Source organism: Malaclemys terrapin, chromosome 8 (assembly GCF_027887155.1).
Source record: "Malaclemys terrapin pileata isolate rMalTer1 chromosome 8, rMalTer1.hap1, whole genome shotgun sequence".
Taxonomy (NCBI): Eukaryota; Metazoa; Chordata; order Testudines; family Emydidae; genus Malaclemys; species Malaclemys terrapin.
In genome coordinates, this window is record NC_071512.1 from 46,387,284 (window position 1) to 46,408,396 (window position 21,113).

The window sequence follows — 21,113 nt, forward strand, 5'->3', positions numbered from 1 at the left end:
CCTCTCTCAATTCACTGGGTTTTGTAACCCATGCCCCTTGTCAAGCAAGTGCTACTTAGGTAATGGTGAAGGACTCACTCAGTCCTTCTGTCACACAACAGTTCCACTGGCCTTGATTCACAGAATCAGGGTAACAAAACTTCATTCTTCCTGTCCCAATAACAGAGAAACTGGGGATCCCACACCAGCCAAAGTAACCACTTTCAGTTGCTGTTGTTTCATGCCTGGCAGGTGGGTGTGCCTATGCAAACAAGATCAGCCCCTGGAGTTCTTTTCCACACTCACCATAATTCACCACCAGATGTCAGGGTAGAGCTCATCCTGACTCTGCTTACACTGGAAAATGTAGTTCTTTCCCTGCTCCAGGGCTGGCTCTATAGGCAGGGAGCTAACCAAGGAACTACAGCTCCCAGGGCCCCGTGTTGGTTCTCAGCTCCCATGCTGGATCCCTGCCGCCCCTGCAAATGGGCTGCCCCAAGCACGTGCTTGCTTTGCTGGTGCCTAGAGCCGCCCCTGTTTAAGGACTACAGGTCAGTGCAATACAGGTCTGCTGCACATCGTCAGCTGCTGTCTAGGTGGAATTCCCAGCTTGTACTCAGCAGGAGGCATTACAAACACACCACTGAAGGACAAGTATGACTGGGTCTGGAGTGTGCTTTTAAACAATACTGTTGATGCCAACTAGGACTAACCTGAACTCAGCCTTACATTAAAAATACTATAGTATTCTACAGTAAGCACTGCAGCTGCTCTAGAAGCTGCAGAGCATTGGACTTTTTGCTGCAGAAAATTCCAGTGTTTTATTTTAATAAGGGCAGAACTATTACTCATGTTTGCAATGTGTGATATTCTATATGCTTGTTGTCTTCTCTTCACCGTACGACAGTGCTGCTCTATTTTAAAAACAAGTTAGTTCTTTAAGAGTTGAAGATAAAACCAAACATTTGAAAATGATTGAGAAAGTGCGGTTGTTACTTACGTTGTTGATCATAAGGTGCATGATTGTTTTTGGTATCAGATCACGAATACACTTATTGATAATAGACATGTAGGAGTCCACAAGGTTGCGAATAGTCTCCACCTGCCTCTCCAGTTGGGGGTCCATGGAGAAATTGTCTGCCTGGCTGTTCTCATCGTTTTCCGTCTACACAGAAGCAGAATGAAACATAAACCTCTTTCCATGCTATTTACCCTTCAAAGTTGGAACAGGAGGGCCAAGAAAGCTGCACTTACAGAATAGTAATACAATAACACATTTCTTTGATACCAGCATGTTTAGAGCTTTAATCATTAGGCATCAAGCTGTATTACATTAGTACTTAGCAGCAGGAAATCTGGATTCCTGGCAGTTAGGGGTTAATATAAGATCCAATGTGAGTCCATTTTCAGAGGAAATGTTACACGTTTCCACACAAACTCACATTTTTAGATCAAAGCTGGGTTCAAAACAGTAAAGAACTGAGGAGGTGAATGAAACCCTCAGAAATTCCCTCATCTCATTGCAATACTTACTAACAGAGAGTGTAACTACCATATTCAGCCTGCCAATTGTCTCCTGACTCACTCATGAAAGCAGCACTACAAACTCTGATTTTGTAATCTCCGGTCCTCTGGGTAAATTCTAGCCTTGCTACTGAGAACTGACTCAGTTGTGACAAATCCAGAAACTCAGCCACAGACTTGTTAAATGAGACGTAACACATCTAACAACAGATGACTTAGGGATGACAACACTCCGGTTTCAGCAAGGCCACCGGGGGGGGGAGGGGGGAGTGGGGCAATTTGCCCCAGGCCCCACAGGGGCCCCACGAGAATATAGTATTCTATGGTATTGCAACTTTTTTTTAATGGAAGGGGCCCCTGAAATTGCTTTGTCCCAAGCCCCCGTGAATCCTCTGGGCGGCCCTGGGTTTCAGTACTTCAAGGCTTTGCACATGAGGCCTTTCTTCCGCTGGATTGGAATAGCTTCTTTGTATGTAAACAATTGACCTGAAATAGCAGATTTGTGTTTACCATTGAAATTAACTGGAAGCTAATAGTATGCACTTCATTTCAGTTTGGACTGTTTAAAAACAAGAAAACTACTGTACATTGATCTTGTAGGCAAAAAATAAACTGCTTCCGCAGGCTTAAATAAGCCAAACAAACTGAATTTCAAGTGGAAAAGCATGGGGAATAATGTCTCTTTCCCCACCCCAAGAGAAAATATTTCTCTGCAGAAACTCAGAAAGAATTTAAGCTGTTCTGGTTTCAACAACAAAAACTAAAATCTGGTCCATTTGCAGCTGTAGCTACTGCACAAAAGAAAACAGAAGTTATATGACCAAGTGTGAATAACGTGCTATGAACAAAATCTAGTTGAGGTAAGTAGCTATCTATCAGCCATACTTGTCAGCATCAGCAGCTACTACATTATTAATATAATGTTGAGATAAGATTTTCACGTAACTAGTGGCTTCAAGCATTCAACTTGAGACACCCTCAAGGGGCCTGATTTTCAGAGGATGGATGCTCAGCACTTTGAGATTCTGAAAATCACACTTCAAGGAATGCCAAGTGGGGCACCCCAGAACTGAGATGCTAAAAATCCTTAGTCATCTGGGAAAATCTTGGCCTTCAGTGCTTTTGCTATACAGCCTCCCACCTCCCTGCAAAACACAATTTCTGCAGCGGTGCCTAAGTCTTACACTGGGATGAATTTTATCCCAATGGACTATATTCACTAAATGCAAATACATTACAATGAGAATTAAACACAAAAAGGTATTACTGTATATTATTTATTAGTAGTATTATTATAGCGCCAAGAGTCCCAGTCATGGATCAGGGCCCCATTATGCTAGGTGCTGTCCAGACCTGGAACAGAAAGATAGTCCCTGCCCCAAAGAGCTGACAATCTAATCACCAGAAGGTAAAACCCACACCAAGCAACAAGCCATTCTTACTCCAAAACCAAGACATGCTCCCAACATGACCTCTTAACAAAATGTGTCTGTTTTGGCCTATTTGGTACTAGAAGGTAAATTATTTGGAATATCAGGGGGTAGCTGTGTTAGTCTGAATCCACAAAAACAACAAAGAGTCCGGTGACATCTTAAAGACTAACCGATTTATTTGCACATAAATACGAAAGCTTATGCCCAAATAAATCTGTTAGTCTTTAAGGTGCCACCGGACTCCTCGGTTTCATTCAGAATAGCATTTCACATTTACTGCTTATAAACCAAAGCTTGATCCAACCAACACCGAAAAGCAACTGGGAGTAGTTTTAACTTCTTGCAGCTGAGCCGAAGAACAAGGTCTAATATACCATTTAAAAACTAAATACTCCTTGAATTTTGTTGCCCTTAATATGACAGATAATAACAGGTTAGACATTTTTAATTAGAGCAAAAGTAATGGGAAAAACAACTAATCTAATGGCTTTAAAAATAATTAGCAAAGTTTCCTAAAAATTTGGAGAGGGCGGATGGAACTCAAGCACTGTAACTGATGAAACCCAAGATGAAGTTCTGTTTTGGATTCTGTAACACCAGTAGAGACACTAACATGCAAACCTTAATCATTCTGCTAATGGACTACATATGGTGGAGAGTCACAGAATTCAGATCGAATATTTTTTTTCTTTTCCTCCCTGGGTTTGGAAAGAAACAAGCAGTAATTTCCCCTTCTAAAATACCCAAGATAAATGGAAAAGCATACATCTATGGAATTTTTCTCTGAGCAAAGTAATTGCAGACATAAAATGCCGTTTTCCCAGTACCCCCAGATCTAGCTGGAATTTTCTATCACCTCCTCCACGCTGTCAATATAACAGAGTGTATGTCTATGTATTTTTTTTCCTGTTTAAATTACAGGATTGCAATAAGATTCTTTGCTGGCTAAGCAGCGAAGTGACAGATGTTTATCATTATCCTCATCAAGGGAATGTAAAATAAAAATAGTAATTTGTCTCTGATCTTGAAGGCAAAGGGTAATAGTCTGCAAACATTTAACCTTTTATGTGCAGGTTCAGTGGTGATGTTTACAAAATGTGAATATCGCAGGAATCAATATCCTTTTTGAAAAGGTAACAGATTAGACTTTATACTGCTGATCTATTTTTCTATATCAATTTTTGGAAAGTTTAAAGCAATTTTTTAAAAAGGTTTCCACTAATAATATTCTCAACCGTTTACTGTCTTTTTACTTTAAGTTCATACTAAAATTATAATCTGTTTGGGGCAGGGACCTTCTCTTTGTTCTGTGTTTGTACAGCACCCAGCACAGTGGGTCCTGGTTTGTGACTCAGGCTCCTGGGCACTAGCGCAATACAAAAAATAAATAATAATAATTATTATTTTTAAAAAGCTCTGAAAGTTATTAGGCTTTTCCCTTTCAATTGACTCAAACTGTCTCATGCCCAAATTAACCAATAAGGATTAAGCTGCTTGGTAAAACTAGATTTCATAACAAATCCAGAAGTATGTTATACCACAGTCCCTGTTACATTTAAATTTCATTATTGTAAAACTGCAGATCATACCACTGAGCCACATTAAAATCCTAGCGTTATATTAATGCACAAACACCTCAATTGAGGCCAGGGCCGTCCCTAGACATTTTGGTGCCCTCCGCAGCCCCTCCATGGGGGCCCTGTGTGGGGCCCCAGGCCTCCGTGGGGGGGGGGCAGGAGCAGGCTTGGGGGGCAGGGGGGAAACCGTTCGCCAGCACGAGCCAGCGAAGCGGAGCGGGTTGGGGCAGGGTTACTCCACTTCCTGCCGCCTGGGGAATGGAGTGACCCGGCCCCAGCCCGCTCTGCTCTGCTCCCCTGGCTCAGAGCCTTGGGGGACAGGAGGAACCGCCCCCCAGCACTCACCGGCGGCACAGCTGGGAGCTGGCAGTGCGGAGCAGGCTGGGGCCGGGTTGCTCCACTTACCACGCCGGTGAGTGCAGGATGCCTGACCCCTGCTGCACTCCTCAGGGGAAGGACTGGAGTGGGGGCGGGGCTGGGACAGAGCAGGGGCAGGAAGAGGTAGGGCTTGGGTGGGGGCCCTGGGGAAGAGGCGGAGCAGGAGCTGGAGCAGCACGTAGCTGCCTAGGGCACCAGGAAATTTGGTGCCCCAAATTTCATGGTGCCCTACGCAGCTGCGTACTTTGCGTATGGGTAGGGACAGCCCTGATTGAGGCATAGCGTAACGACGACAGACCCCAGTCGTTGTCAGGCAGGATCAAGCCTGGGACCTTGGGAGCTTAATGCATGAGCCTCTACCACATGAACTAAAAGCCAACTGTCTGTTAGCTAAGGCTGTAGAGACTCATTTTATGTCTCTCTTTAAGTGGTCTCAGTGCCACTATATGGAACAGAACACCACATCCAGAAGGTGTCTGGGTTACAATAGCACCTTCTGAATGGGCTCTGTTATATCTTTAAATAGGAATATGCTGTTGAAGTCTCTTGCAGATAATAGGACAAGACAAACTAATGCAAAAAGTCACGTCTGTTCAGTGATGCTGGAACTAGTGGTGCTACTGCACTCCCTGGCTTGAAGTAGTAATAACAAGCACCAAATACATGGTTCCCATCATCAGCACCCCAACTATAAAAATTATCCCTGCACTCCTGAGACTGATTGTCTTTCTGTGACAACAATTAAATTAATCTTAAAGGCAGAAGCTGAACATTTCAAGCCATTGTCCCACTTTTAAATAGTCATATTTGTCAGTGACTTTCACCTGCTAAGAGCCTTCTCCACCGCTTCAGCTGAGAGATCATGAAGCTCAGTGGTTGGAATAGCAAAACAGTGATCAGGATGGTACTTGACGACCAATAGCTTTGTTATAAATAGAATTACTAAATTAGTGGCTGAAGAGAACACAGAAGATGTTTTGTATCTAGAGAGGGAAAGATTTTATGGTGTCTCACAGACTCTTACTGCAGAATTCTTTCCAAATGACCTGGAACATGGGACTGAAAACTAGCTGAAACGCCAGAAATAAAGAGCAACCATAATCCAGCCTTGCAAATTTCCATTGGCATATTCACCTGGCGCATGTAAATTGTTCAGCTGGCTGGGCGCCCTGACTCTGGCAGTCATATGACTGCTGCTACCCTCTTCAAAAATTATTTGGAGCTACCTCGGAGCAGCACCTTTGATCAATGTTCCTCCCACCATTTTATCTCACCATGTAGAGGAAGGCAGAGGAAAGAATGTGAGGAGGTGTCAGGCCAACAAAGCTGCTCAAGAAGGAAGTCAAAGAAGCCAGGAAACAACCTTCTCTGCCTCCCCTCCAGTCTCGGGAAGAGGAAGAAGGCAATGAGGATCCTTTCAATGCCTCTAAGTCCCCTAGCCAGCAGCCATGGCAGCTCATTCCCTCTTCGCACACTAGAGGAACAGTATATGTTCTCCTCTCCCCTTCCTTCCCACAACCAGAAGCACATGCCCTCTGCCCTGCCTTAGCAAGGGCAAGCTAGTAGAGTTCATTTTCTGAGTCGCTTCCCGGCTCTCCGAGCTCTGGTCAAGTGTAGGTAGTCTCTTGGTCTATCCAAGGCCGTGATCAAGTGTCTTGATGTTTTTGGTCTTTTGGCCTCGAGATGAAAACCCTGTCTTTGCTTCTGGGACCTTGAAGTGAAAAAATTCTCTTAGTTGTTGGTGCGGGGGGAGAGGGTTGGTTTATTTTTACACAGTTTTACAAGGATGCAATAAGTGGCAATGCGTGGATGTAGGGTAGGTGTCTACTGGGTTGCTACAATTTATCTATCGTATGTATGCCCTAATTTAATATCTTCATTAATGGCCTGGAAGAGGAATACTAATTACAAAATCTGACAATTAATCTGGGAGGTGCTGTCAACACCAGGAAGGATAAAGAGATAATTAAGAAGGATCTAGAGAGCAGAGAAATAGGCTAAGACAGTGGTTTTCAACCTGGGGTCCGCAGACTATGTCTAAGATTTCCAAAGGGGTCCGCACCTCCATTCAAAAATGTTTAGGAGTCCGCAAATGAAAAAATGTTGAAAACCACAGGGCTAAGAGAACGAGATTCATCTTGGAAAAATGAAAACTAGTACATCTGGGAGAAAATAACTCAAAGTGCAGTGTAGCGGGGCAGTAACCCCACTCCTGCCCTAAAGGGCTTAAAACAGTCCTGTGAGAGCGCTGTGGTGGGAAACCAGTAAGCCTGGGCTGATTGGGTAAGCAGCCGCAGCTGGGCCACGCCCCGATCAGGCCGCAGCTGGCCCTATAAAGGGGCTGCTAGGCTGGAGCTCAGGCAGAGACTCTCTCTAGATGCTGAGAGGGATGGGCCTGGCAGCTGAGCAGGGTACCTAAAGTGGAGCAGGGCTGGGGAAAGGACAGAGGAGCTGGGGAGGTCTGGCCTGGAAAACCTCCAGGCTGCAAAGGGCCAAGAAGGGTACTGGGGTTGCAGAGGGGCAGCCCAAGGGTAGGCAGAGGCAGCTGGTCCAAACCCTCCTTGCCGATGATGAGTGGCAATTATACTGCAGTCCGCCCCAGTGAGCGGGGTCTAGATGGTGACTGGCAGTAGTCAAGACTGAGGTGAGGTGGGGATAGGGGGTTGGGGGTTCCCCAGGGAGGAGAGACCCAGCGAGACTGCAGGGTACTGCATGGGGTGGAACCCTGAGGTAAGGGGCACCAGGGTCTGGGAAGGACACCTGAGCCAGCAGCAAGCAGGACACTGGCCTGCAGGGGGCGCTCCTGAATGAAAAGAGCTAATTCCCTGGACGACCATCATGAGGCACTGCCGGATGAGTCATCGCCCCATTATATGCAGCTATTCAACAGTGGGGAAAACCTTAAAGCCTTAGCAGTGAGAGCAGATACTTTGAAAGGTAACATGGCAGCCAGAGGGATATTACACTTCAATCACACATTCATCATGCCACCGAGCAGAGGTGACAATCCTTCCCTACTCCATTGTCCCCTCAGTTGTAGGAAGATACTACTACTTATGTACTTTACAAAAGGGTGGGGAGTCTTAATTGATTAATGTTCATAAAGTGCTCTAAGATGCTTGGATGAAAGCTGCTAATGAAATGAATAATATGATTTAGTCTTACTAATGCACCCACACTTGAAATAGTGGATTCAGACATCCTCTGTATCAGGAAGTTTGGAGAAGAGCAGCTAAAAGGATTCAGGGGCTGATAACAGTGACACATGAAGGAAGAATTAAAAACTATCGGTGAAATCATGGTCCCACTGAAGTCAATGGGAGCTTTGCCATTGATTTCAATGGCAACAGGATTGTACCATATATGTGCATGTTTACATGACAACTAAGGAGAGGAGACATTTGTCTTCTGGAAGGTTGGAAACACTCTGGAGTAAGAGAAATTATTCTGTGTGGTACAAGTAATGGAATACAGTTCAGAAAAGGAAGAGTTCAGCTGAACATCAGGATAATCTTCCTTACAGTAAGATTTATAAGGCTGTGAACTAGTTTCCCATTAAAAAGTTCCATAACATTGAATATTTAAAGCAAACCTGGACAAAGTACTGAAAAATACATTGTTGAGAACAACCCTGCATTGACCACACAGGGTGAACAATATCATCTCTGCCATGATTTTATCATGTCAGGCAGCTGCAAACATGCAGAAAAATGTCTCGTATAACATTGTAGGATTTCAGTTCCAAAAAGGAGAATTTGTCTAGTTATTTAATTCGAAGAGTTTCTCAAACAATAAAGTACTTTCTTCTATCAAACAGAACATTCTATTAAAAAGGATGGCAGAAGGCAAAATAGAAGCATTTGGATTGCAGGGGAAATAGCCGAATCTAATTAAATTAATTTAAAGCAAAGTAATACTTTGTAATATTATAAAATACACTGATGGCTGTGGTAGATCTCATTACTAAGTTACTGGATGAGAATTACTGAGATACTGTTTCTATATTTTTGTCAGAAAAGAGTCGTCTAACTATAAATTTGATTTTTTTTTTGTTTACAAATGAAAATCCCTACCAAAAAATCTGAAACATTCCATCAGGCAAGCAGCTGCCTCCATTTTACAATATACCAGTACCAGCAGGGAACATTGGCTATGACTAAATAATAGACCTTTCAAATCCTGGATAAGTAGAGAGCAAGAATTGGCTGGTGGAACAGCACTAACTGATAATAGTAAGAAGGATCTTCTTGAGGGACATATTCCAAGATATCAAGTATTGTTTAGAAGGGTTAGTAAAGCTTGTGGTGAAATATAGTAGCACATCCATCTCAAGTAAGAGACAGAATGGATTTTAAAAACTCCCAAATCATAACAGCACAGAGGATGGGCTATGGAATCAAAATTAAAATTCAAGCCAAAAATAAAGGATTAGGTTGGATAAGGTATTTTTCCCTGCTTCACCAGACTGCTCCCACTTGTCTATAACTGGAGTCCCTTTTGATGGCTACATCATATCAAGCATGACTCTTATTTGTCTATATACATTTCTCATTTGGACTGCATTCAGCACAAGCAGAATGCAATACAAGATTTAATCACTGCAATTATTTACAGTCCACAGCACTTACATGCGTATCACTGAAATCTGTTAAGTCTGCTTTGGTGCAGAACAGTCAAGCAGTCCCAATCTGTTCCCACTGAGCAACATGTAATCCCACTTTGAATAAGTGCAAATGCATAACTCAGCTAAAAGCATGTCTCTTTTTACTCTGAGCACTGTTTTGACCTATAATGTCTTCAGATGAGTTCATATATAAGACAGAAGGTCCAAATTCTCTGCAGAGGTAAACTCTATGGTAGTCAATGGAGTTACCTCAGCAAAGAATTAGGTCCATATAGTGTTAGGAGAACATTAAAACATAAATTCAGATGACAACTGTTGAGGAATCAGGTGGTTCTCGAACTGACAATAAGTGGAGTGCACTGCATCCCACCAAACACAAAACTGTTACAGACGATATGGCCAATCTGAGAGGTATTGTGTGAATGAATATAAAACTGTGCTTCTCGATTAAGGGTGACACTTAGGAACCTCTTCAGAATCTTGTTGCAGCAATACATATTTACTCTTTAGATTTATAAAATAGCAATATCAAGAGGCCCTATCAGAACACCGCAGTTCCCTGTGATATGTATTGATAAATGCAATAGATCAGAGAAAGAAACAGCAGCCCTATAGTGATCAACCAGTCACAAAAAATAAATAAACTAATTTCTCCATTACACACAAATACTGCCTCCAGCTCTATTCAGTTCTTCAGCAGCTCTCCCAAGATGTCTTTGCATCATATCCTGAAGGTCAGTAGATTCTGGCTAGCTGGAACATTCCAAAGGAAAGTCCTCACAAAAAATATCCAGCCACTAGCTCCCCATCTTTTATAGTGTGGGATTCAGTTTGAACACCTCCATAAATCTCGACTGCGGCAGTGTGTCATGGGGCAGATATGTATAGAGGGGTTTATACAAAGGCCAATAACAAAGAAGTGACAACACACTGAACACTGTAGTTATGCTTTAAGGTTGAAATTATCTATTTGTCTACTTTTATTTGTGTTCAACTGGAATTTTTCTTGGCTAGACAAATGAAGTATGCTGTGTTTGTGTAAGTTCTCTGCCTCTCTTAAAAGCCTTTACAATTGCTTCTTGGAATCCTTTCTCTTGTTACATTTTTGGGCTATATGTATAATTTGGTTAATATATTCTTAAAGATGCATAATAGAGTGTTGTGCCAAAAGGGCTGCTCTAACCATGCAATGGAGTTTCACAGCAAGAATTGGTCATTGGAAGAAAGCTCTAGTTCTAGTAGGTGACAATACACTAGTTTTCTTGTATTGTCAATGAACCAAGCATGACAGAGACTACCTTCTCTCCCGCATCTGGCTAGTCAGGAAACTGCACCCTTTCCTCTCAGGGCTTGTCTTCACTACCCGCCCGGATCGGCGGGGAGAAATTGATCTCTTGGGGATCGATTTATTGCGTCTCGTCGGGATGCGATAATCGATCCCTGAATCGACGCGCGTACTCCTCCAGCCCAGGTAGGAGTAAGCGCCGTCGACGGGGGAGCCGCGGTGGTCGATTTGCCGCCATCCTCACAGCGGGGTAAGTCGGATCAGATACATCGAATTCAGCTACGCTATTCCCGTAGCAGAATTTGCGTATCTGAAATCAATTCCCCCCCCCGTAGTGTAGACGTAGCCTCAGATAAAGATCCTGCCACTCTCATCCACTGCAAAGAGCTACAAAAGGATCTCACAAAATTGGGTGACTGGGCAACAAAATGGCAGATGAAATTCAATGTTGATGAATCCAAAATAATGCACACTGGAAAACATAATCCCAAGTATACATATAAAATGATGGGGTCTAAATTAGCTGTTACCACTCAAGAAAGAGATCTTGGAGTCATTGTGGATAGTTCTCTGAAAACATCCACTCAATGTGCAGCGGCAGTCAAAAAGCAAGCAGAATATTGGGAATTATTAAGAAAGGGATAGATAATAAGACAGAAAATATCATATTGTCTCTATATATACCTATGGTACCCCACATTTTGAATACTGCGAGCAGATGTGGTCGCCCCATCTCAAAAAAGATATATTGGAATTGGAAAAGATCCAGAAAAGGGCAACAAAAATGATTAGGGGTATGGAACGGCTGCCATATGAGAAGAGATTAATAAGATTGGGACTTTTCAGCTTGGAAAAAGAGATGACTTTGGGGATAGGATAGAGGTCTATAAAATCATGACTGGTGTGGAGGAAGTAAATAAGGAAGTGTTATTTACTCCTACTTATTACACAAGAACAAGGGGTCACCAAATGAAATTAATAGGCAGCAGGTTTAAAACAAACAAAAGGGAGTATTTTTTCACACAATGCACAGTCTACCTGTGGAACTCTCTGCCAGAGGATGTTGTGAAGGTCAAGATTATAACAGGGTTTAAAAAATAACTAGATAAATTCATGGAGGCTAGGTTCAACAATGGCTATTAGCAAGGATGGGCAAGGGATGGTGTCCCTAGCCTCTGTTTGCCAGAAGCTGGGAATGGGCGACAGGGGATCGATCACTTGATAATTACCTGTTTTGTTCATTCCCTGTGGGGCACCTGGCATTGGCCACTGTCAGAAGACAAGATACTGGGCTAAATGGATCTTTGGTCTGACCCAGTATGGCCGTTCTTATCTTTAACTCCCATGGTCTCTGTAGCAGCCCTGCACTCCCTTAAGTACGGAAACTGCAATTCTGGTTGGCCCTTACACAGGTTGTCTTCCTCTTTCACTGCATAGCCACATAAGGGCCAGACATAATCTAACCCAAAGTGATTTAACCAATCACAATCCAATTCTGCAACTGGATTCTTCTCTCAGGTTACAGACACTGTGAAGTGAGGATCATTATCTAAGATCTTGCACTGCATATGAAAACTCAACCCAGGTTATTTGTGCAGCACTGCGAATCCCAAGCATTCAAAATTCATAAACCAGGCCCTCAAAAGTCACGGGACTGGCTTAATCATGAGATTTTTAATAAACAATACATTTGGAATTTTTTATTTGCCTTCTGGTTTTTGAGCCTTTTAGGGTGAACTCGGTACATATTTTCAAGCTTTGTTCCACACTGATGGGGGCTATGAATTTAGCTTTCATTAAAAAAAAAAAAAAAAGTGAGTCTTATGTAGCACTTGAGTTCAGGAGCAGGGCCTCTGAGAAAAACAACAAACATGAGATGTGATAAAATTGTGAGAGCTGCCAACGCTGTGAGTGGAATCGAATCGTACATATTTTTCAAGACTCATAACATCACAGTAACATGTATTTTCTTCTATTAAAAAATCCAGTAGAAAATGAAATACAGGAAAGGGTAACATCAATACAATACTTCTGTGAGGAGCAAGCTCCCTCATCACAAGAAGTTTGTGCAGCGTTTTCCATGTTCACTACCACTTATAAAATATCCCCACATGAATGATTGTTATGTATCCTGCAATGCAAATTTTTGATTCAGGGCCAACAGCTACTTCATGCTTTCAAAATAGATTGCTGGACAGGCAAAAACAAAGACAGCCTGGCATAATGAAGACAGCACAGTCACTTAGTAAACACATTTATTTTGGAATCTGAAAAACTTTTCAGTCAAAGAATCCGCTTGTCATACTAAAGCATGAAGTGCCCCTAATTTCTAGACACAGGCTAGGAATGCAATCTAGGGTGTTGGATAGCATGAGTGTAGTATTTGTTATCTTTAGAGCAATGTAGAACAAGGTCAATGTAATCTTGGGATGTTTTAAATAATGCTGTGATATTAATGAATACATGTCAAGACAATAAAGATTTGAATATGAGGTAAGTAGCCTAGAAGATGTTACGACAGAATCTTACTTCACAATGGCTGGCTAGTGGATGGAAAACATTGCCAAAGACAACAGAAGCAAATAGTGGAAATTATTTATTGAGGGAGCTGAACCATTTTCTTGAAAAAGGGGAATAGCAAGAGGTACAGCCCTCAGCCTGCTATTTTACAGTTAAATGCTCGATGCACTGTGCATTTCCCTCAAGAACAAAAAGAGCAAGTCTTGAGGTTTACGCTAGAAATCGAAGAAAATGAAAGAAGAAAGGGGGAGGCTCAAACAGTCATCTGTAATGCAGGTTGTGGACCATATGGATCGAATTAACACCTGGCCATTAATCTCTACTGTATTTTCTTCCATTTCCATGGACTCTGGCAGCATGTGGTTCTCAAAAGCTCGTCCTTTCTAAAAAACATTCCATTGTGTGAATTTAGTGCTGGTGAAAGGTACCAAATAGAAAAGTCCTCTGTTCAAGCACCCTAAGGCACAACACAGGCAGTGGCCAGCAAAAGTTACCTCACGCTGACCAAAGCACCTCTTCCTTGACCTGAAGGAACCACTCCCAGATTCATGGAGTCCAAGGCCAGACGGGACCGCTGTGATCATCTAGCCTGACCTCCTGTATAACCCAGGCCAGAGACCTTCCCTTGTTCCCTACAATAATTCCTAGAGCAGATCTGGTAGAAAAACACCCAATCTCGATTTAAAAATTGTCAGTGATGGAGACTCCACTATGATCCTTGGTTAAATGGTTAAATACTCTCACTCTAAAGGTAAGGGGAGAGTTCAGGTGACAGGGACTCTATTAATTCAGCCAATAAGATTGTAAATGTGCTAATTGCGGTGATGGTGGGACTCTTGGAAAGTGGACTCAGAAATCATCACAGCTAAGATTTTCAGAAGTGATTAGTGATTTTAGTGTCTAACTTTTAACACCGTAAACAAGCCAGAGTTTCAGAGGATGAGTGCTTAGCCCTTTTAGAAAACCAGACCCTTTAAAGGAATCTTGAGTCAGGTGCCCAAGAATTTAGGCACCCAAAGTCATGGTCCAAGTTCCTATCCTATAGTCCCTTGAACAGCCCTCAGAGGAGGTGATTAAAACTTTCAGTCCCTACCAGCCTGAGTTCGAACGGAACAGCACACTATCCTACCACAAAGCCCGAGCCATGCAAGTTCTCATATTTCGTTTTGGGTTCAACTGCGAAAGATGACTCAAAGAGCCTTTTCTCCTTGCCTGTGAGGATTGCTTCCTCTGGGGATGAAAGCTACTCCAAGGGGGCCCAGAAGGAGATGGGGCAGCAAGCACAGTCCTTCTGTGTTCTGGGGAAGACGTGCCTCTGGGGCTGGTGCAGCCCGGCCATGGGGCACTGCACAGCCCCCCTATGCAGGCCTTGTATAAATTATAGAACCTAGCCCTTTGTTTTTACTTGATCTCATGTAACATACCACCTAAAGAAAAAGTGTGCAGTTGTAGAATTAATTACATCTAAACAAGCCTCCTGGAGTTTTTTCTCTGATAAGCACTGAGGCAGCCTTGAAGTTTCCTCTACAAGAAGCAGAGCAGGAATTCAGCTGCCAGAACAAGGGAGGGATTTTTAATTTAGCTTAACCTCCCCATCATGAGAAGTACCAGGTCTCTGTGCTCCCTACCAGGCTCACCCCATCAGTGCAAATAATCTTCATAGTAATCTATGGAAATACGAAATGTTGGCAATTTTTCAAAATTCCTCACTCAATCTTATTGCCAGTTGTATAGTCTGGATAATCAGTAAATAAACCCCTCTAACTTTGCTCAAATCCTAAGGGGCGGAACATAAAGAGAGCACTTTCCAATTTACTCCCGTTGACCTTTCCTGCTCTAAACAAAGCAATTTCCTATTTCTCAGAGGTTTGATTTTTCCACTGGCCTCTGTAACACCTGACTGAGCAGCAAGGCTTTCTCACTTACAATTTTTGTTTTTAGCTGGCATTGTTCTTCTACTCACACATGTTCTTATTGGAACAGCACGAATCAGCAAGATTTAAAACCTCCCATTCTCAAGTCTAAAGCCCCTAAAGGGAAATTGTGATGCCAAGGAACACAGTCATTATTATACATATTACTCTGTCAGGCTGACAGCAGATGGGGAAGGGGGGAGGAAGGAAAGGAGAAAGAAGAGGAAGATGGCATTTTAATAGCACCCACCACTGATCCTACACAGTAGGAGCACTGTGCTCCAGAGCAGCACTATTTCCTTTGCCTTGTACTTGGTTTACTAAATCAAGGCTCTATGGGAAGAATCCTCAAACAGTATGGATCACATCTTAACAGAGAGGTTGTCCTGTGGACACTTCCCCCACCCACTCATGACTAGATTCACCTTTCTTCATCCCACCCCCACCAGTCACAACTGGACAGACCAACCCACCTCTCATCCTAGAAGGACCATCCCCAACCCATCCCAACCCCCACTCCCAGTCATGACAGGATGGACCAACATTCCTCCCACACCCTCCATCCAAATCATGACAGGATGGACTCACCCCTACTCCTGGTCCCAATCACACTGTATAGCATCCCTGTGGCAACTACAGCAATTACTTATGCAGAAAATTAATACTAGGAAAGCATTTAATCTATTTTAGCTTCTTTTAATGTTATTTAGAAAGTGGAAATATGGAAGAGAACCAATGCCACATAGATAAAGCCATCTTTCCCACACACTACTCTTGCTCCAAACACAGCTTAGCCAGACAGTAGGATCTTGCCCAAACATTTCACTTGCTAATTCAGGTTGTAGGATTCAAATTAATGCATTTGCCACTGAGCCAACCAATCAGGCAGATGTGCCAATGGCCCAAGACATTTGGCAGAAACTCCTCTCCTGATGTGACATCACTGATTTATCCATCCCTATTCAAGAGTTTCCTCGGCTTAAGCAAGCAAAAAGTCAAGCGATAATATTAATACAGTAGAACAACAAAATAATCAAAGACAAGGAGAATGGTTGAATCTTGAAAGTACTGACATCTTTATTGCAAATCAACAAATATTGCTAATTAATACATGGTGGAAAAGACTGACATCCACTCAACACAGAGGGCTCTGGACTGGTGGTGCCAAAATTCAAAATCTGAATTACCAGGTAGAACTTTTGTCCCAGGAACCAGACTGCTCTCGACCCAAACCAATGGGTTCCGAGTGGCTATCCTAGATCAGAGAGGGTGATAAATGGATCCAATAAATGGAAGGTTACCAACAGACTTACCGTAGTTTGTTATTATTATATTTCTGAGAACTTGATGGCCAAATGCAGCCTCTGTAGAAATGAAAATACTAAGATGATGATGCTAAATAAGCAATATTTAAGTAATCACTGACATCAAGGGAATATCAAATGTCTTTCTACAAGAAGAAAATTTCTGCTCCAAATAAAAATGGATACTACTTTAGGCACAAAATTATCTACCTTGGAAACTTGGATGGTTCCCATTCCTGTTATATCAGAGCGGGAAGTGCTATGATCCCCTTGTATGGATGAGGAGCAGAGGCACAAAGTGACTTGACCAAGGTCATACAAGAAGTTTGTGATGGAGCAGGGAACTGAACCTGGGCCTCTCCAGACCCAGACTAGCATCCCAACCACTGGACCATTCTTTCCCAAACTAGGAACTGTCTCTGATTTGTTCTCATAAAACATAAGTTCTGTGGCTTGGGTCTGGCTGAAAAGGGGGAGATAAGTGTCTCACTGGGTTGATAGCTGAAGCACTCAAGGAGAAAGGACTGGAATCACATATCTTCCCTTTCTGAAAGGCAAAGCAGCAGAAGTGACAGAGCAATGCTAGCACATAACTGGTGCTCCTGTAAATAACTAATTATAATTTATAGTCACAAAGGAAGGGGTGGATTTTTGAGACATTGAGAAAGTAAAAGCAAGATTTTGCAATAGCCCAGATGAGTGAGGAAAAGGAGAGGAGTCTAATATGATATCAAGGTTGTGAGTTTTGGTGATGGATAGGATAGTAGTGTCAAAGACACCTGGGCTCTTATGTTGATGTTCATCACTTTATATCTTGCTGTACATTCCATTTTTCCAAAAGCAGTGGAGAATGAAGGAAGAGAAGAAATTTTGGGAGTAAAGATTAATTTAATTTCAACATGCTGAGTTAGAAACAAGACAGGAAGGCATCAAGATGAGATGAAGTCAAATGTGCAGAGGTAGTTTTGTGAGTCATTGGCATACAGATAATTACAATGGAGTGGGTGAGGTGAACCAAAGATAAGATGTAGAGGAAGAAAAGAGCCTTGAGGTGCACTATAGACCACAAGAGAAAGGAGGAACCACCTAAGAAGAGACTGGATATAGATGTAGAACCCCAAACCATGATCCCCCCTGGGGGAGGGGTGAACAACTGTGTCAGAGGCCAACATGTAGATTATGGAAGGTAAGGATCCAGAAAAGCTTTAGTCAAGAGTAGGTCATTGGTGAGAGCAGCTTTAGTGAAGGGAGCAAAAGCCAGTTAGTTTGTAGACAATCCAAGAGAGAATTCTACAATATATGGTAACCATAGTGGGGGGATGGAAAAGATAACAATACTGGACTGGAGGGCTTCTAGATCATGAGTGCATCTTCCATTATTTTGTCTAAATGTTTAGGAGAAAAGACTGACTTTATATCAGTTCTCTTCGCACAATTGCTGCTGGGAGTGATGGAACAGTCAGGATAGCAGAAGCAATGGTGGATTACCATGGTTACCCTGTAAAAAGTGCACTTTTGTATGCCTGAAACTTCTAACTAATCTACACTGAGGAGCTGACCTCACAATTCTTTTAAGAGTTTAGGAAGGGAGATATCGACATTAGGATTTTCCCAGCTGTTTTTAGGATCATCTCTACTGCTGGATGAACAGAAAGCTTCCAAAGGGGCTTCACTTAATCCAGCCAAAGTTCTATACCTTCCTCAGAGTTTTCTAGCTTTTAGGGGTAAAACACACTTCTGTAAAGTTTCTCAACCAAGTAAACAGGATCACCTTTAAGCACTCTTCTAGACGCATGAAAAGAGTTCTGTTTGAGGAGAGACTGAAAAAAGATTAGGACCATTCAGTTTAGAGAGGAGATGTAAGAAAGGGCATGACAAAATAATGATGGGCATAGACAAGGTAAATTGGGTTGCCTGTTTATCATAATATAAGCACAAGTGGATATTTAGTGAAAGTGGAAGGCAATGAATGGATTTATAATGTGCAAACAAAGTAAAGTCCCAACCAGTAAAATATATACTTGGGTTTAATAGGGCCAATTTCACAAAGCTGAAAACAATTATGAGTGAAATCAATGGGAGGAAGAATTTAATGAGAAAAATATGAATGATAATTGGGAATTGTTTAAGAACCTCACTAGATGCCCAAAAAGCCACAATTGCCCAATCAAGAAAGACGGCCATGCTGATTAAAAAATTGACCTGGTTTAGCAGGGAAGCGAAGGCAGCTATAAAAAATTAAAAAAATAATATAACAAATGGAAGAAAGGGGAAGTTGATAGTAATGAATATAAATCAGATGTTAGGAATCGTAGAAAATTGGTAAGGGAAGAAAGAACACAAAGCAAAGTAAAATTCTATGGCCAGTGAGTAAAATTTTTAAATGCATTAGGAACAAAAATAATCCTGACCATGGTATTGGTCTATTACTAGATGGAAATGGAAGAATTATCAATAATAATGAAGAAAAGCCAGAAGCGTTCAATAAATATTTCTGTTCTGTATTTGGGGAAAAACAAATGATATTGTCTCATCATATGGTGATAACACTCTTTCCACTCCACTAGTATCTCTGGACGATGTTAAACAGAAGCTACTAAAGTTAAACATTTTTAAATCAGCAGTCCAGATAACTTGCATCCAAGACTTTAAAAGAGCTGACTCATTACTGAAAATCAACGTTAATGATCCATTAAGTCTTGGAACACTAGAGAAGTTCCAGAAAACTGGAAGAAAGCTCATGTTGTGACAATTTTTAAAAAGCGTAAACAGGATGACCTCAGTAATTATAGGCCTGTCAGCCTAACATTGATCCCAGGGCAAGATAATGGAATGGCTGCTATAAGACTCAATTAATAAAGAATTAAAGGTGGGTAATGTAATTAATGCAAACCAACATGGTTTTATGGAGAATAGATCCTATCAAAGTACTGATATCTTTTTTGGATGAAATTGCAAATTTGGTTGATAAAGGTAATAGTGTTAATATAATATACTTAGACTTCTGTAAGGCATTTGACTTGGTGCTGCACAACATTTTGATTAAAAAGCTAGAATGATATAAAATTAACAAGGCACACTTCAAATGGATTAAAAACTGGCTGAGAGCTCTCAAAATTTGTAAATGGGGAATCGTAATCAGGTGTGTGTGTGTCCAGTGGGCTACCACAGAGATTGGTTGTTGGCCTTAAGTTATTTAACATTTTTATCAAGGGCCTGGAAGAAAACATAAAAATCACTGGTAAAGTTTGCAGACACAAAAATGGGGAAGAGGTAAATAATGAAGAGGCCAGGTCACTGATTCAGAGCCCTCTGGATCACTTGGTAAACTGGACACAAGCAAACAATGTGTGTTTTAATATGGCTAAATGTAAATGTCTACATCTAGAAACAAAAAATGTTGGCCATGCTTACAGGATTCTGGGGCACTCTATCCAAGGAAGCAGCGACACTGAAAAAGATTTAGGGGCTGTGGTGAATAATCAGCTGAAAATGAGCTCCCAGTGCGACGCTGTGACCAAAATAGCTAATGTGATCCTGGAATGCATAAACAGGGGAATCTCGATTCAGGGAGAAGAAGTTATTTTACCTCTGTATTTGGCACTGGTGTGACTGCTGCTGGAATACTGTGTCCAGTTCTGGTGTCCACAATTCAAGAAGGAAGTTGATAAACTGGAGAGGGTTCAGAGAAAAGCCACGAGAATGATTAAAGGGTTAGAAATATGTCGTATAGTGATAGACTCAGAGTTCAATCTATTTAGCTTAACAAAGAGAAGGCTAAGGGGTGACTTCATTATAATCTCAAAGTATCTACATGAAGACAAGCATTATGAATGGGCTCTTCAATCTAGCAGAGAAATGTGTAATACAATTCAATGGCTGGAAGTTGAAGCTTGACAAATTCAGACTGGAAATGAGGAGTAAATTTTTAACGATGAGAGTAATTACCCATTGAAACAATTTGCCAAGGGTCGTGGCGGATTCTCCATCACTGATAATTTTAAAATCAAGACTGGATGTTTTTCTAAAAGATCTGCTCTACAAATTGTTTTGGGGCAGTTCTCTGGCCTGTGTTACACAAGTGGTCAGACTAGATGATCGCAATAGTCCCTGCTGGCCTTAGAATCGACCAAAGTTAAAATTGATAAAAAGAAATATTATAAGAAATGCATAATTAACCCATGGAACTCACTGCCACAAGCTACCACTGAAGTCTTGAGCTCAGCAGGATTCAAGAGAGACATTTATATCAATAATGGAACCATCAACAGCTACTTTAGGCAGCATTAAAATACATAAAGGCTTTAAACCCTCATTCTTCAGGGCATAAGCAAACTACTTTCTGAGGTTAGGAAGAAACAGCTCGTAAGGGAAGGTTATGCCCTAACTCTCCATCACAGGGATATTCTCCCTAAAGTATCTGGTGCTGGTCACTGCCAGGGAGACTGAGCCTAGACAGATCATTGCTCTGATCCATATGGCAGTTCTCATGTTCTTCCGCTTTCATCTTTTTCCTTCTAATTCCAACCAGATCCTTTTCTCAATTGACACATTGACTCTGGACCTATTTTGTCTG

At 41.9% G+C, this 21,113-nt stretch overlaps 1 protein-coding gene across 5 annotated transcripts in view; it reads right to left on the minus strand.

Moving 5' to 3' along the window:
- Positions 1–21,113, minus strand: part of DNM3 (dynamin 3) — a 318,627-nt gene that overhangs the window by 26,106 nt on the left and 271,408 nt on the right. For all 5 annotated transcript variants that reach the window (XM_054037812.1, XM_054037811.1, XM_054037814.1 and 2 more), the window contains one exon: positions 980–1,144. In XM_054037812.1, the coding sequence (XP_053893787.1) occupies positions 980–1,144 (165 nt within the window). The remainder of the gene's footprint in view (positions 1–979; positions 1,145–21,113) is intronic.